Source organism: Corylus avellana, chromosome 6 (genome assembly GCF_965113065.1).
Source record: "Corylus avellana chromosome 6, dhCorAvel1.hap1.2, whole genome shotgun sequence".
Lineage (NCBI taxonomy): Eukaryota > Viridiplantae > Streptophyta > Magnoliopsida > Fagales > Betulaceae > Corylus > Corylus avellana.
Genome location: NC_142495.1, coordinates 4,242,327 through 4,259,751, shown reverse-complemented (window position 1 = coordinate 4,259,751; position 17,425 = coordinate 4,242,327). Strand labels below are relative to the sequence as shown.

Below are 17,425 nucleotides of genomic sequence, written 5' to 3'. Positions count from 1 at the left end.
CACTTTGTTCGAAGCACGAATACTATGCTATGGTGTGTCACATGTACAACTACCAAGAAGTGAAATGTGCATTGTACCAAGATATTTGCATGATATCGGTGTATAAATACTCTTTCTTTTATTTTAAGCCGGAAACAAATTTTTTATTTAATGTATCACCTGTTTCCGTTAATATTTGTTTGTTATTATTTAGATTATATTGAAGAACTTCGTAAATTTATTATCACAAAGCCTTGAGATATTTGAGGCAACCAAATATAGACTATAAACTTTAGCAGCATTTTAGTGACTATGCTAAAAGCGAGAGAAATTCCATCATTCACTTCCCGTTCCTTTTTTTGTCTCCACGTCGTCACACGGGGACATGGTAAAAAATCATTTTAGCGACTATGTTAAAAGCGAGAGAGATTCTATTATTTGCTTTCTATTCCTTTTCTCACCCCCATGTGAAATGGGAAAAATGTTGCGGAGTGGTCTTGTGCACTGAAACAATATTATATAATCTTCACACGAGGACATAAAAGAGTATCCTAGCTCATGAGTGTCTTACTTCCCATCTCCAAGTTTAACTGACATACCTCATCTCATTTTGCTACAAACCGGTAAGCTGGCTACCTTCCTTTATGCATGTTAAGAACTTCCCTGGAATGCAACTACCTCTACATTGCAGATTTTGAATCCAATCCAACAGCAAGATTGCATTTTGATTGGTGAGTAGTGAAGAAACAGCAGGAAAATCAGCATTGGAGGAGATATACAAGGGATATTAGAAGCTGCAACATAAGTTTTAAGGAACTCTAAGCTGCCAGTGAGAGAGGGCGTAGAATGATTATGAGTCGATTGTACAAATAGTAGACCTCCGCTGCCGCACTTGTTCTTCATGCGCCACCTAGCGCACGCGTGTGGTACCCCACCGCTTCCATTTCCGTTTTATTTTGGCCCATGTGCTTGCTAGCCGTCTTCCCCGGTGTTCATGTAAATAATCTCCATAGTTGGTTCAATATTAATTTGGGCTGTGGCTTTTTGAAGATGTTGTTGTATACATTTTGTGGTGTCCTCTAGACATTAGGCTGGTTTCAACTTCAATCAGTGCCATCCAACTGATGTGCTGCGGCAGCGGCTTCTTCGACTTCTTCATGAATATTCAAGTTGGGTTGAGGGGCTTTTTGATAGTACAGTACCCTGGAGAATAAGAAATCGTGTTGAATAAGGGAATGTATGTGAAATGAGTCACAATAGAAATATATGTAGAACATAAAATTAATACATTTGTTGTTTGTGGGTAGTTAGTTTTTACGATTATTCATATTCAAGTTCATATTTTTGAAAGTTGCACATTTAAAATATATGTAGAAAATAAAATCAATATCATTTTCATACAGAACTCTTAAAGGGCAGGATCTTGTAGTTATACTTCCACCAGCTCTGGTGAAGCTACCATACCTGAAGATAATGTAAGAATATATAGTAACCATTATTTGTTTTTCTTGTTACAACCTGAAAACTAATTTATACTTCTAATTGCGCAATTCTATTGATTGTAATGATCTTAATCGCAACTACCTCAGTGGTAACCGAAGTTCTCTTACCCGGTGTTCTCTACAATTTTGTTGATTGTAGAGAACTAACCGAAGTTCTCTTACTCGGTGTTCTCTGTACCAGCCGGCGTTGTCTCCGGCAAGGTGTGGGCTGGCTGGCGGCGGGTTGGTGGCTAGGGTGGGTCTAGGGAGGAAAAATATGAAAAATTTATTCATAACATATTTTTTTGTTTTGTTTTAGGTATTCTATAAAGAAATTAGGTGTTTATGTATATTTTTGTTATAGTGTTCTACGCTGATGTATCGTGCTCTTATTGGAGGGCACAAAGGCCTTGGTTTGTGCCAAGACTTTATAAAAGTTATTCTCAAATGTGAACATCTAAATCGTTTTTGTGATATTTCTCTTGATACTAAAAAGAAATTTAGAAATTTCATGTTTTTGAATACCGAGCTTAAGCTTTTGAAATGCATAATGTATCTATTTATGAAAAAATGTTTTTCAAACCACTTGTGATAAAATGGTTAAAATTTTAGCCCAAAATTATTTAAATCTAATTTCATGGTCAATTATTAAAGATTGATGGCAGCAAAACAATGGGCAACTTAAGCCAAGGAATTTGAAACTCTGCAGGATGATTTAATGCAACTTCTTTTTTTTTTTTTTTCCTTAGTATTGCTTATTTTTTTTCCGGCTGGGAGAGCTGATTGGTGTGTGAGGTATCAGGTAACATAATAAAAAAGCAGACACAACCTTGAGATATTAAAGGTAAACAAATCTTCAATTAGAAAAAAAAAAAAAAAAAGGTAAACAAATCTAACCAGCATCTCTAGGGACATAGTGTTACAATTCTCCTCCATATATTTTTCTTCTCATCGTGAAAATTACATGCTATCACATAAAAGGAAATATAAAATACCATGTTAAATATACAAACGAATTAACATGTTGTATAACGGGGAGCTGTTATACAAAAGGATCAACATGTCGCGTAACAGGAGTGGAGCTGTATGTCTTGTGTACAACGAATTATGTGGCTGCAAACTTTTGTATCCAATAGATGGACCAAAAAAAAAAAAAAAAAAAAGGTGAAAAGATGAAAAGATGAAAACTTTTGCTTCTCTTTCTAGAAGTATAAACAATATGTAGAACTAAAAGAAAGAAGACATTAAAGATTTTTCAATGCTGTTGCAGCCACTCCTGTATAGCAGAACGAAGAGCGTGGTTTGGGACAAGATTGCAGTGTTCAAGTTTCACATTTGTCATAGGTGAAGTATCATGCCCACTATCCAGCCATCCTCTCAAAGCCTCTGCTTCATAAGTAAAACCATCCGCTGCCACATGTGGATCTTGCATTACTTCCTGCAAGTTTGCAAATAAGGATTTGCATTTCATGTGATGATATAATACATCAAGAGTTTCCTTCACTAATATATTGAAAAATATTAGGAACAGCAGCACCTACCTGGAAAATGGGGCAAATAAAATATGGAGGAGGCTGGCAATGCTCTCCAGGACCTAGCCGGAATGAAGACGAGCCTCCGCATGAAGCCCTCATTGGTTCAAGTACCCTCCAGACATCTGAAACGAGGTCTGGCCGGCTCCTTCGATTCATCTCACAACACCTTAACGCCAAACGAGTCAACTGTTCAGCCTGAACAAATGGCCAATCCCCAGCCAAAGGATCCAAGAGCGCTTTCAAATTTCCAGTATCTAATGCATATTGCACTTCCTTTGTTATCCCCAAGGCTGACTTCCCTGTCAACAGCCGTAATAATATAATTCCAAAAGAATAAACATCTGACTTTGGAGTAAGCTCTCCTGTGGAAAGGAACTCAGGATCCATATATGCAAAAGTGCCCTTTGGGTCAGTCCTCCAAAACTCTGTTGAGTTGTCGTTTGAACTTTGATCATTAGATAATAAACGACAAATTCCAAAGTCACTAAGTTTACAAACAAAGTTAGCGTCAAGGAGAACATTGGCGGGTTTCAAGTCACCATGTATTATGTTGTTAGGTTGACAGGAGTGAAGAAAGATGAGGGCAGAGCACAACTCTGCAGCTATGCGTATTCGAATTTGCCATGGTAACGGGGGACTATTGTCTTTGCAGCTAAGCCGATCTTCAAGGCTTCCATTTGAAAGGTACTCATAGATAAGAGCAAAAGCTTCTGGGCAGGCTCCAACAAGTATAACCAGATTGGGATGTCTCAATTTACTCAATACATCAACCTGAAATACAACCAAGACCAACCAAAGTCATACAATGCCAAACTTCTGATCAAATTAAGTTTCATTCTTAAAGACTGGATATATAATTTTTTTTTTCCTATTCCTTTTTTTCATATCCTTTTTGAAATTGTGGAAGAATAACGTTCTGGAGAATTTGGTTAAAAAAAAAAGAAGGAAAAGCAAAATGTTGAATAATAATGACAATTTAAGTCCCCAAAGAGCAGCAAATTTTTCAGTAGTACTCATAGTTTACTTCACGTCCAATTCTTAGTTTCTCCATACCCACACATTTTTATACATTATAAATGTGTTAACAACTGTAGCCATTACTATAGGCATCATTAAGGCTCAATTTGGGCAACCTAAGTTATTTTCCAGTCAAAACAATGCTCTTTACAACACTAGGGACAAAAACTTAAGTTTTTAAAAGTGCAAACTGTTCACCCCTAGAATGCCAGAACGCTTCCTCCTGCTCCCCTCTGGCAGCAAACCCCCCATACCATCCACCCAACCTCGTAGCCCCCCCATCCCTAGCACTGCCACCCTCCACTGCGCAACCTGCGTAACCTCCCCCCCCCCCTCCCCCCCAAACATGTGATTCCTATCCTCCACCCTACAAGTCCCTACTAGCCATTAGTTTTTGCTTCTTTTTTCTTCTTTTTTTCTCCATTGAGAAATTGGGTTATTCACGGGGTATTGGGCAGATAGCTAATGATTGTATGCAAATGATTTTAATGTCAACCAATCAAACACTAAAAGTGTTTTGGGTCTCCACCAAACAATAGAAAACAAGTGGTTTGCTAAGAAAATACTTCTCAGAAAGTATATTACATTCAAACAAACAGAACCTTAGTGTAGCATCAAAGTAGTTACAGTCAATTGCTAATTAAAATTGTATTTATGACTGCAAAATGGGACATGTTCAAGTATGACATAATAAGTTATGAAGATACACAATAGAAAAAAAATAAAAAATAAAAAAAATTGACAATTGAGAAACCATCACCAATCAATACTTATGTTATCTAATGCCAAAAAATATAAAACAATATTTAGGGCAACAGACCATCATACATCCATTCATTAAACAGCAAATGGTATTGATGATACCTACTTCATAAATTTATTATTAGCTTAGCTGAGGCATTGTTATAGTTCATAATATTGCAAACACCGTTAAATCCAACTAATAACCTATACCAATTGGGTCCTAGTACTGGACGTAATAATAACATTGTGAATAACAATGATATTCATAAAGATTTAGATTTTCAAGTCTCTAGATAACAAAAACAGCAATCAGCCCAATAAAATTTGAATTCAGTAAATGATTCAAGGTATCTCCCAATAAATACACACAAAATCCAAACCATCTCACCTCCTGTTGAAATTCTGATGGGCCTTGCAAGCTATGGGCATGTAGCATTTTTATAGCCACCTGTGTGTGACGCAGAACACCTTTATGAATGCTCCCATATCCCCCTTCTCCAATCTTCAGGGATGGATCAAAGTTTTCAGTTGCTTCCATAAGTTCTGAGAAAGAGAACACAGAGAAGAACTGAGGCACATGTGTGATTGAGGCCTCTCCTTGTTTCTTCCTCAGCTCCTCAGCTTCTTTAAGTGCACTGTCACGTTCTGCCTGCAAATCCTCTCGCTCTTTTTTATAAGTTTGCAAGAGTTGGACAGCAGAGACAATCTTCTGCTCCAACTCCTTTACCATCTGTTCAGATGCTGCAATTTGCCTCTCCATTGATGATTTTTGATCTTGGGCAATCCGCAGTTCTTCCATGACTTTGTCACACTCATTTTTCCTCTTTCCAAATTCCTCTCTTTCTTTTGATAGTGCTTCCTCAATTTCTTTTCTTTGCTTCAACTCCTCAAGATATAATCTTTCTGATGCTTTAGCCTGTAAATTGCATAAGATATTAACATTTTCAAGTTTACACTTGAGATATTCCATAAAAGCAATTTAATGCAATTGAGACGATGCATACCCACTTTGAAATGTCTAATAATGATGGGTCTAGATCGTGCTATATATGCTCCACCTCTTAGATGGACCATCATGGAAGCATCAAGATAAGATCTAACACTTTTACATTAAGCCCCAATGCTAAGAGGGAAGAATGTTACATTCAGTCCACCTAACTGTTCTTCAACTTCTTATCCTAAATATGCTCAAGGTATGTGATGGTCAAGTACAAAGTGTGTAATATGTAGACAATTTCACTCCATAGGACATAACTATCGACCTTTCTTTGACATGTTAATTTCTACCCAAAATATTAAAGAATTTCTTCTCTCTCCTCTTAAAAAATATCCATTTTCCAAGCCACACAGACAAAATGATATCCATAGTAAATAGTGACGAAGAAATACAAAGGTTATAACAAATTTACCCTCCGTATGGCATCAATGGCATCTTTTTCAGCTTTCCCACGATTGATAGTCTCTTGAAAAGCATCTTGCCTTGCATTTCTGGCCTCTGCCGTAGCTTTTTCAAGTTGGTCAAAAAGAATGTCATCTATACTTTCGTCCTGCAAAAATCCAACAATTTTTAAAAATCTTTCGTATATTTTGGTCAATGATGGATTCAGCTGACTAAAAAGAAATGGAAAATGATTCTTACAAATTCCAAACTCACAATTCAAAACATGCACATCTCCCAAAAAGTTTGGCACATACCAGTACACTGGGAGGAGAAGAGTGACGAAGATCCTCTTTAAACTGAGGGAGTTCACTTGACTCAATCGCATTCTCACTTCCCTCAGCCCCCACATATGGAACCAGAGCTACATCACTAGAAGAACAAGTTGAGTAACCAGAACCCTGGGAAAGACTTCTTCTAGATACCCTATCCCATCCATAAAAACTCCCTTCTGCATCCGACCTGCTATCTGGAGTTGAAAGCCCTTCTGTATTAACTGGGGAAGAAACACCCATTGTGCTCCCTCCATATTTCTCAATAGTCGCAGACCTTACTCTTTGCAATAGATCTTGAGCTGGATTAGAAAGTTCTACCCGATTTATAACAGATTGTGATCTCAAGTGGTTTGACTGGCCAATTTCAATGTTTGGACTTGCTTGCGGCAATGAAGATACGACCTCCATATCAGATCCATGTAAACTACTTTCCCTGTTTCGACGTGGAATTTGTATCAGTTATCATGGTGGGAAGTAAGGATAAGTTGAATTCACTTGCAGAGAATAAATTCATCAAAATCAGGTGATGATCCAAAATTTTGAAGCCACTTTCAAGGAAAGAATTTATAGCGGTTTGAAGTATACAATTTCCCAAATTAATAACTGGTCAAGCATTTTGTACCCATAGAATAGTTAAAAAGCTTAAAAGCTTCTCCATTGGGAATACATTCTTTATGTAATCACATATTTCCTCAAAGTATCGGCACACATCATTATGAATACAATAAGACATAAGCAAACCTGGTGTGGATCAGGTGCTCCTTGCAGACAAATCGAATGTGACAGAACACAGGCGCTTGTTCGCGTACATAGATGGCTTTCTTAGACCTGAGGTCCACCATTTTCCTGCAAGTTCAAGCAGTAAGGTAAACAACTTTTACTTTTTGATCTCCCTATCGTGCGTCATTCTATCTCTGCATTAATGTATCAGCCCACAGCTTATACAGTTAGGACCCATCACCCATCTGTTTATGCTGACTAAACAAAAATACAGCATCAATCTTTTCACGCACACCCTCATCTTCTACAACCCCCAGTGAGGCTTGCTCTATCCACTACATAAATCATCCATCAGAATCGCACAATTGCTGTGCTATCACGTGGGGGTCCACAATGCATGTTCACAAAACTAAAACAAACAACGTGATTAAGTACATGAAAAAAGTCCTTATGTGGTTTTTACCTTGAATAATGCTTGTCTGCAGCTGCTCCCATGACGAGCTGCCGGATTCCATGCTGGGAGATGAGTTCCACAATTCCCTTCTCAATAGAATCCATTTCAATATGGAGTTTCTCAGGCCGTACCTACATTAAAAAGTTAACATAGTAAAAAAAAATCAGCAAATTCAATAACGACTCCAATCCATCAGGCCATATATGATATCCCCAACCTCAATGCTTATATCCTATCATGCATAACTATTGTAATGACTGACACAAAAACATTTAGCTTCATATCCAGTTCATGATAGAACTTAATAAAGTTATTTTTTTTCAAAAAACAAAATGTTCACTAAGGCAGAATAACTAGAAAAAAAAAAGAAAAAAAACACCAACAAAATTGTAAATAAAGAGATAAGGACGTTTTATACCCCCTTTCGAAGGCAGATACGGACATACTCATCCAGGATCTTATGCATATTTTGCCTCTCAATTTCCCTGTATGCATTGACTTCCTGTTCCTTCAGTGAGCTTGCTGGAAATTTTGTTCCCACTAAATATCAAGAAAAAGAAAATACACAATAAGTTCTAGAGGAACTAAAAACCAAAAATATGCTGGCAAATTGAAGACAGAACGATTTATCAAAATCTCAGTCAACTAGGTGAATGAATATAGATTCTTCACCTAAGTTTCATCAAATCACCAAAATATGAGTTCAAAATTGCGGCCAATTTAATAAAATTAAGATCAAACAATTTTTCTGGAAGTTCTAGTGAAATTTCCCGAATTTAATTATCCTCAGTTGTGGCCATTTTTTTTTCTTCCAAGTTTTCTCCCAATTCAGCTCAAGGGACTAATCTTCTCCTCTCTCTCTCTCTACAAAACAATAACCTAAAATAACATTCATCAGAAAGCAAACCATACATGTGCGTATGTGTGTGCACTCATACATGCATACATATGTGTGTATACTGTATATATATGTGTGTGTGTGTGTGTTGTAAACTTACTCAAGGGTATCTTTTGTGCAGGCTGATGAACATGAATGATGCAAAGTTTCTTGCCTCTGGAGTACCTATAAGCCCATTCCACGATTGATTTGCCCTCTTTCACATCTTTCCCCACCGCAACATGTATTATATTATCAATTATGCGCGCCACCGGTTCCTCTGCAATTTCTTGCCTACTGGCCATAATTCCTGAAACCCTAATATCATGTACTCTTAAGGAATCAACCCGTTGAATTGCAGGCACATGACTCACCACAGCCATCATAATATGTACTGGATAACTCAATCATCAAAACCGCATACCACTACTCACTTTCCTCTAAAACTTTCCTTCAGTTAGGAAACTTAATCATCAAGATCTCACACAACCTAATCCACTTTCCTTCCTTTTTACGACGAATAACTGAGTATTCAACTTTCCCCCTCTCCAAACGACACACTCTCCTCTCCAATTATGAAACTTACTAACCAAAATCTCAAACCACCCAATTCAACTTTCTCCCTCTAAGACCCAATCCAACAATCAAGAATCAATTTTTAACACTTTCCTTCTCTAAAAAAACACTCTTTCTTCAATTCAGGAGCTTGATAATCAAAATCTCGCAATACCCATTACAACTTTCTCCCTCTACAACTCAAAACTGATCAAACTCAAACTCCGCCACTCTCCCAAAACTTTCATCGTCATCCTCAATTAAGGGACTCAAAATCAAGAACCCACACTGCCCGATTCATATTTTTCCCCAAAAAACACACAGAAACCAAATTCAACCCTCTCCAGAACATAATTGTAAAAAAATCTCACCCAAATAAAAACAAGTCCTTAAACCCAATGAAAATGAAAACTTTGAAAAGAGCAATTGAAGACGGGGTGTGAGGTGACTATAGATATGATCAGAAGCAAAAGGGATGGCTTGTCTTGAGCAACAATGATTGTCCTATAACAACAAAGGAGACTCTCAAATATAAACAAATAAAAAAATAACTCTCTGAATTCACAAGTTAAACAACTCCATGGCGGGTTGATGCAGGTGCTGCGTTCCTCTACTTTTTCGCACAACAGCTCTTGTACTCTCTCTCTAGATTCTCGTACTTTCTCAAATCTTTCTTTTATTTATTTCCTTCTTTTTTTGTCTATCTTTTTGTGAGCTTTCTTAAAAGTTAAATCTACGTTGCTTTGCGTGCCTAGTTTCCTTCGCTAAGAAGCTTCTGGGAATTAAAGCTACGTTTGGCGAGGGGAAGTCCTGCACTCTAGTTAGAACGGTACTGTTCCAGCTACAGTGCTATCTGACACTAATCTTGACTTTGTAATTTTTTTTTTTTTAAAAAAAAACAAAGTATTAAAATTGAGTTGCTGCACGTGATTTTTTATTTTATTTTTCAAAGAAATAGATAAATAAATAAAAAATAAATAAAGGGAGGAGAACGATGGGGTGGCTCCAGCCACCCCTTGGCCAAAATGGGGTGGCCGGACCACCCCATTTTTGGCCAAGGGGGTGGCTGGAGCCACCCCCAGGCCGATCTGGGGGTGGTCGAACCACCCCAATGGCCAAGCCACCCCCTTGGCCCAAAAAAAAAAAAAAAAAAAAAAAAGGAAGGGGTGTATTTGGGGGTGGCCGGAGCACCCCCAAAGGGCTGGGGTAGTTTCGGACCACCCCCAAATACACCCCTTCCCTTTTTTTTTTTTTTTTTTTTGGGCCAAGGGGGTGGCCGGACCACCCCCTTGGCCATGGGGGTGGTCGAACCACCCCCAGATCGGCCTGGGGTGGCTCCAACCACCCCATCGTTCTCCTCCCTTTATTTTTTTTTTAATTTTTTAATTTTTTGCTTTGAAAAAAAAAAAATTTAAAAAAAAAAATCACGTGCAGCAACTCAATTTTAATACTTTGTTTTTTTAAAAAAAAAAAAAAAATTGCAAAGTCAAGATTGGTGTCAGACAAGCACTGTAGCTGGAACAGTAACGTTCCAGCTACAGTGCTGGACCTCCCCTTGCCAAACGTAGCTTAAGAAGCGGATTGATTCCACTGCAATTGAATTACGGGTACACGTCTTAATACTTTTTTTCAAATTATCTCGCTCATTTAATAAATAAATAAATTTATATATATATATATATATATATATTTAAATAAATGTGAAATCTAAATCATTTGAAAAATCTTTTTTTCTTTTAAAAAGTATTAGAATGTCTAACGGCCCTCTTAAATTATATCTCGGAGTGAAAGTGGCATGAGGGTGCCTTCTTTCTCACATTCTAGTTAACTCCACCAGCACACTTCAATAAGACTAATTTTCTTCGTTAAGAAAATGTTTATTATTATTTTCTTTCTATCGCTAAGGAGTGGAAATAAAATGTTAGCCACAATTGTGATTACCCAATACAATAATTATACCAACATTTCTTGAAAATAATAAATCTTATATTAATTTCATAATGATGATATGATAATTTTAATTTTCGACAAGTTTACCATTGATAATTACAACATAACTCGCCAAGCGAGCACGTGTCATTACAAGTCTAATCCACCTATTATCAAAACTCATTATTCTTAATCACCCCCTGCCTTATCATAAGCTTTACTCTAAATTCAGGGCTACATAGCCTTACCTTTCCTCACATTTTAGTCTACATAAATTATAAAGTCTCATTGAGGAAAATCATTTTCTATTTGCTAATCAAAACCTTTGAAATAATTCTATATAGCATATTATACAAGTTAATGGGTCGGAAATTATAATTTTTTTTTTTGCATGTAGAAACACATTTTTTGTAAAATTTTTATTTACTTTGTTAATACTACTAAAATATGTGTTTCCCACGTGCTTAAAAGACATAAAAAAAAGTTATAAACTGAAAAAAAAAAAAAAAAAAAAAAAAAAAAAATCAAATTTATAGGAAAACTTATGACATATTGACATGACTCACACCTGAATAGTTTGTGAAAACAAGGCGATAGTATCGCCGCACGAGGAATTGGTGGGGCCAACATTAAAGGAATATTCTCTAACTCACTTTTGATCCTCTCCTCGTTACTGTCGTCCAAGCTGGCCCACCACCTCATCATACGCAAAACGCAACGGTGCCGCCTCAAGGTCCACGTGGGGTCATTTTTCGCCGTTGGATTTACCAGTTTTGTCCGCCCTGGTCAACAGCACCAACGGTCTCGGATTGGAGGACAAGTTCATAAATAAATAAATAAGAGGTATCAAATTTAGGATAATCTGACTTTTGGAAGCATATCTCATGAGTCATGACCTGTCTAGGGTTTTGCATGCAAGTTACTTGACAAACACCATTGCAACTGATACTGTTGTTTTTTGTTTTTAATAAAGATTAATTTATCACATAAAATATTTTATGAGATATCTTCCATATGTTGTATTTGTGCATAAAATAAGCTGATATAATATTATTAAAAAAATTACTTATTTAGTCCCTTTGATTTGTAGTTATAATAAACTAATCTCTTGATAAATAAGTAATTTTTATTTATATTATTAACCTAAATTGGGCTATTATAATTCATAAATTTTATTAAGAAACCATCTCCTCTATTTGAAGTATCTAGAGTAGTCACTTGCATGTGTTTCATGCGTGTATAGTATGTTCCATGCCCCCCTCCCCCCTCCCAAAAAAAAGATATTAAGTAGGTGATATAATAAAAAAATAGAAGGAAGAGAAAACATATTAACGCCCATGAACTACAACATATTGGCACTTTTCCCCTATGAACTATCAATTATAACATCTGACCTTATCAAACTACCATCTTATGACAAAAAGCCCAATTCCGTTAATTAAATGGGTTGAAATTGACAATCAACGGTCATGTGCAAGTCATATGCCATTTTATATTTTTTTCTTCTACTTTTGCCCTCACTTCAGACCAAGAAAATGACGCTTATACCCTCTAAACATATTAACTTTATTTGTTTGAAGTGAGGACAAAAGTGGAAGAAAAAAAAAATAGCACCATGACTAAACTCGTAATTTCGCTTGAACTTAAAACCAACATGTTAGTTAAGTCCGTTCATTAAAATATTAAAATAAAGTAAATTTCATTTTGTGCAAATTAAATTCTACATAAAAGGAATTACGTGTAACTCAACGCAAACTATGTCATCCGTTAACAATAAACGTCTCACAGTAGAGATGAATTCTCCGCATCGGTTGAAAAAAAATAAAAGAAAAGGCGATAGAGAAGAATGATTTTTAAATAACAAATTTAAACTAAAAACTAAAATTATTTAATTAATATTTAAATATAAGAAAAAGCTTTACTTAAATTTGTAGCTTTTATAAACCTCAAAATTTATTGAGCCGAACCTGCCTCCAAGTAGCCTCAAAGTAAAGTGATATATATTGAGGCATATATACTCAAGATTTGGAAAGCACTCTTCTTTATGATGGATATCATATTCTAGAACCAGAAGGTTTCAATTAGTGTAAAGATAAAGAAATAATGATACACATCAAGACAAGACCTTGAAAAAACCACGAGGGAGACAAATAGGAAATGATAGGAGAGAATTAGAAGACTAGGAGGAAACCAAAAAGATTAATAGTAAATAGAGAGACTACTAGTTAAACAACTGGAGTCTAAAATCAGCAATTACAAAGGGAAAGAAGAACAAGATTGAAGATATTTTAAAAGGAGTACTCGGGATTGGAAGCATATAGGTGTACGTGGAGGGAGATTTTGGGGTCAGGGAAGACTCATGGAAGGCTCTCAGCCTCTCAGGTGGGGTGGAGATAGGACTGGGTATCGGTTGGTTAGGACCAGTTAATGGGCTTATCGGTCGATTAACCGATAAGCTATCGGTTAACCAAATCCTAACCGATTACCGACCAATAAGAAGTGTTAACCGAAAATTATCGGTCATATCGGTAATCAGTTAACCGGTCGGTTAAATCAGTTTAGGCTTTTGTGGGCTTTTACTGGTTGCTAATTGGGCTAAAAATTAATTGTTTTTGAGGTTCAAATACGTTTAGTTTGGCTAAAGCCTAAAATAGCTTATTAAAAATTAGTTATTTTAGAGTATATTTTTGGCTAAAATACTTTATTGAAGCTTTTTTTTTTTTTTTTTTTTTTTTTTTTTTTTATATTGATCCACTACAATAATAGAAACAAAATTCTAAAAAATTAAAAATTAAAATAGTTTATCGGTCATATTGGTCATATCGGTTTTTCGATAAAAAAATTTTAACCGACTGATAAGCTTATAGGTATAAAATTTTTAACCGATTACCGACCGATAATTATTGGTTACGGTTAATATCAGTTCGATTAAAGTCGGTAATCGGTCAATAATCGGTAATCGGTTAATCTGCACACCCCTAGGTCGAGAGATATTGGTGTTCTCACCTAAAAGATATAATTTAGAAAACTTTAATATATAGTAAACTTTGATTAATTAGGTCATAATCACTGTTTTATACAAGTAAACCATCTTGATGAGCAAGCAACAGAAAGAGATTGAACTAATTTATAATGGCTTTATTATAAGTTAAAAATGCTTAGAAGTGGTTTCAATTTTCAACCATTCAAGCTAGCTCAAGTCTCAAACTCTTATGCAATCAACAAAATTATATTATAAATTAAGTCTTGAACATTTGAAAGATTATTTTATACAACAAATATATAATATGCTTATGTGTAAAGTTTTGTAATAAAATATGAAAATAGTGGAAGCGGAGAAAAAAAGAACACAAAAGATTTTTGTTTGACTAGTCCGGCGTTAAATGCACGCTTACATCTATCATTCCTCTAACTTAATTAGTAACTTTAATGACTCGATAGGTTTACAATACAAATAAAAATGTGGCAGGTAAAGTGAAGGTAATGAAAGTAATCAAATCCTAAAATACGTATTCTTCGCCCTTTCATGGTGTATTGTAAATGGTCGCACCACTTGGATTAATATAAGCCAAGTGTTACAAGTTTAATTAAAACACCAACAACTACAAATTTGTTATAATGATTTGATAGAAATTAATTGCATGGATACTAAATTGGTCTTGCACGAATTACGTGTCAAACTCGCGCAACTTCCATAAATTAAATGTTCCAAATGGACGAATTTTATATTATCTAATATCCATACCTCCATGCATACAATTCAAACCTAGTAATTATTTCCACGACCCTTAGTTGTGGGTTGAATTCTTGTCTGGTACACGTGAATCTTATGTGGGGTTAGTGGAGCTGGACACAGGTAGCCTTTAGTCAGAAATAGACCGACAACGACTTTAGTCGTATGATATATGTCTCCCGTCGTTCAATTTTCGTCAACAACAAAACTTACACGTACATTTGATTAGATAGGATTCTACCCACTTTCGGATCTCAAACAGCGTTTCATACAATCATCTTCTATCTATATTAGTTAAATTATTGTTATTATTATTATTTTCAATTAATGTTTTTTTTTTAAATAAATGATAATTGTCTTTATCATTTCAATCTATACATAATGCTTGATACTACATGTAAGAGAAAGTATTAACTTTTAAAATAGTTAATAATATCACATGATATTAGAGTTTACATGAAAATTTGGATATTCAAGAAGTTATGAATTTAAGCATATATGTTAAGTTTTAATGGGGAATATTGGAATAATAAAACAGTCATAGTATAACCTCACATAAATAGTAGTATTAAATACAGACACAAAGGAGAGGATGCTATTCCTATTTCGACCATTGAATTTCAACTTAAATGGTCTAAAGACTAACCGTGTTTTGCAATGAATGCATGTCTCATGTTACGACAATTTCGTTGGTATCATTGCATATAGGGGTGTAAATGAGTTGAGACTAAGCGAGTTTTCCTTATTTGGGCTTAACTCATTCAAATTTTGCTCGAGCCGAGCTCAAGAACGAGCCAAAAAATCGAGTCCAAGCTCAAACTCATAATGAGTTGCGTGAGCTAACTCTTATATTTAATTTAATTTAATTTTTTTATTATAAATTTAAACTTCAAGTACTCTTAAACAGCTCAATAAACCAACTTGTATATGAGTATTTGCTTAGCTTAACTAGCATAGTATGGAGCCTGAGTCAATATAGTAAGGCACTTGGTTTCGAAGATAGATGATATACATCATTTTATAATAAAATGATGTTATTAGAAAAAAAAAAAAAAATTATCAATTTTTAATATTAATATGAGCAACTACCAATTCGAGCTGTATACAAGCTGTTCACAAGAATAATCGAATCGAGCCTAGTCTCGCAAGGGCGTCGCTCACTTAACACCCCTAATTATTTTTGCATATGGAATATCTATAACCAATACATATATAATTTAACCTCATTTTACAAAATTCTTTTAGTGAGAACGGTCAATAATAACAGTCCTTTCATAATTCGTAGTACATATATGCATGAACGCGGTTTAGACCAGTGAGAAAAAAACAAACATACCGTGTTATAAGTCCATGAAATGGGTATAGAATTTTTCCAACCACAAGAGTAAGTTTTAAATTTTTATTTCTGCAAATATGTTGGAAATTATGTTGAATCTGACCAAAGAAATATACGATTGAAAATCAACATTCAGGCTTGGTTGGCAAGTAATTCAATTCAAGCAGAAAGCCTACATTCTCGCTATACCCTACCTCTATCCTTATCTTCTTCTTCTTCTTCTATCCTCACCATCAAATTCAACAATTAAGAACTGTTTAACTTTATTACACATCTCTCTCTATCCAATTTTTAGCATTCAACGACAGGGCATTCAATTGGGCAGTTAACAATCGCCTCGCATTTGTATGAGTTACATACAGACGAATTTTCAACCCCTAATTCTGACAAGTTGAATAATGAAGTTTAAGTAGGCAGAAACAGATATTAATTTTGTCTTATAAGACAACATCATTTCTCAAAAAAAAAAAAAAAAAAAAGGCTTTAGACAAACACCATGCCTATATAAATTAAGTCCATAGTTTTGTTTAAAAAAAAAAAAAGAAGCCCAAAATACAAAGCGGATGTCACAGGTAGTTAGTACAAAAAACCCACTTGCCCGTGCATGATTATGGGCGGATTCTGCTCACCTTGGACGGGAGTTACACCCTATCCACCCATATAATTTGGTTTACACCCCAATAAAAGTATGAATCCACATTCATATTGAATAGATAGGACCTTATATAATTGACTTATATTTCGTTGAGTTTATCAATCGGTTCATTTTGTTCAAGTCCTGCTAAACCTCTTTCACAGTTCCACCTTTGCACCACCAATATTCTTAATCTTAGAAGTATCACAAAACAAGCATTCACAAACACCCAATATTTTGCCTTCTTAATTCTTTCTTTGGTGGTTGTTGATAAGTACTTAAACATAAATTATTGCATTAATTATGTAATATTTAAGATAGTGTTAACTAATTCATGTCTCATTTGTACCCACCTAAATTGAAGGACGGCGATAACGGCATATACCAATCAGGATTCCGTCACGGTGCAGCATGCTATTGCTAGATATGACATTATTTTTTGTGCAAAAAATGGTATGCATCAATGACCAAATAAATATTTGGTATTATTTTTTTTAAAGGATAATTTTATTTCAAATTGGATTGATGAAATTTTTTCTAATTTAATTTATTAAATTAATATCTATTCTTACGCATTTTTAAATTATTAATCATATTAAAAATGTAAAAAATGTTAGTTTAATAGATTGAATAAAAGAACACGTTTTGTTTTTTTTTTTTTTTTTTTGTTTTTAATGAAGTCATGCATATCTAGAAGATGGATAACACATTAAAGAAG

At 35.0% G+C, this 17,425-nt stretch overlaps 1 protein-coding gene across 1 annotated transcript; it reads right to left on the bottom strand.

The window, feature by feature from the left end:
* Window positions 1–2,377: 2,377 nt before the first annotated feature.
* Window positions 2,378–9,767, bottom strand: LOC132186864 (U-box domain-containing protein 33). Its single transcript, XM_059600967.2, has 9 exons — window positions 8,642–9,767; window positions 8,062–8,183; window positions 7,653–7,774; window positions 7,211–7,315; window positions 6,452–6,902; window positions 6,166–6,303; window positions 5,145–5,672; window positions 3,002–3,766; window positions 2,378–2,898 (listed from the first exon to the last, which is right to left on the bottom strand). Exons 1-9 carry the CDS (start codon window positions 8,904–8,906, stop codon window positions 2,716–2,718), a joined length of 2,679 nt encoding a protein of 892 aa, XP_059456950.2. The 5' UTR covers window positions 8,907–9,767; the 3' UTR covers window positions 2,378–2,715.
* Window positions 9,768–17,425: the final 7,658 nt, after the last annotated feature.

Coding starts and splice junctions, on each gene's coding strand:
- LOC132186864 (XM_059600967.2), bottom strand. CDS start 8,906: ATGATGGCTGTGGTGAGTCATGTGCCTGCAATTCAACGGGTTGATTCC. Junction 8,184..8,641: donor TGCACAAAAGATACCCTTGA/GTAAGTTTACAA, acceptor CTTGATATTTAG/TGGGAACAAAATTTCCAGCA. Junction 6,304..6,451: donor CTTCTCCTCCCAGTGTACTG/GTATGTGCCAAA, acceptor GGATTTTTGCAG/GACGAAAGTATAGATGACAT.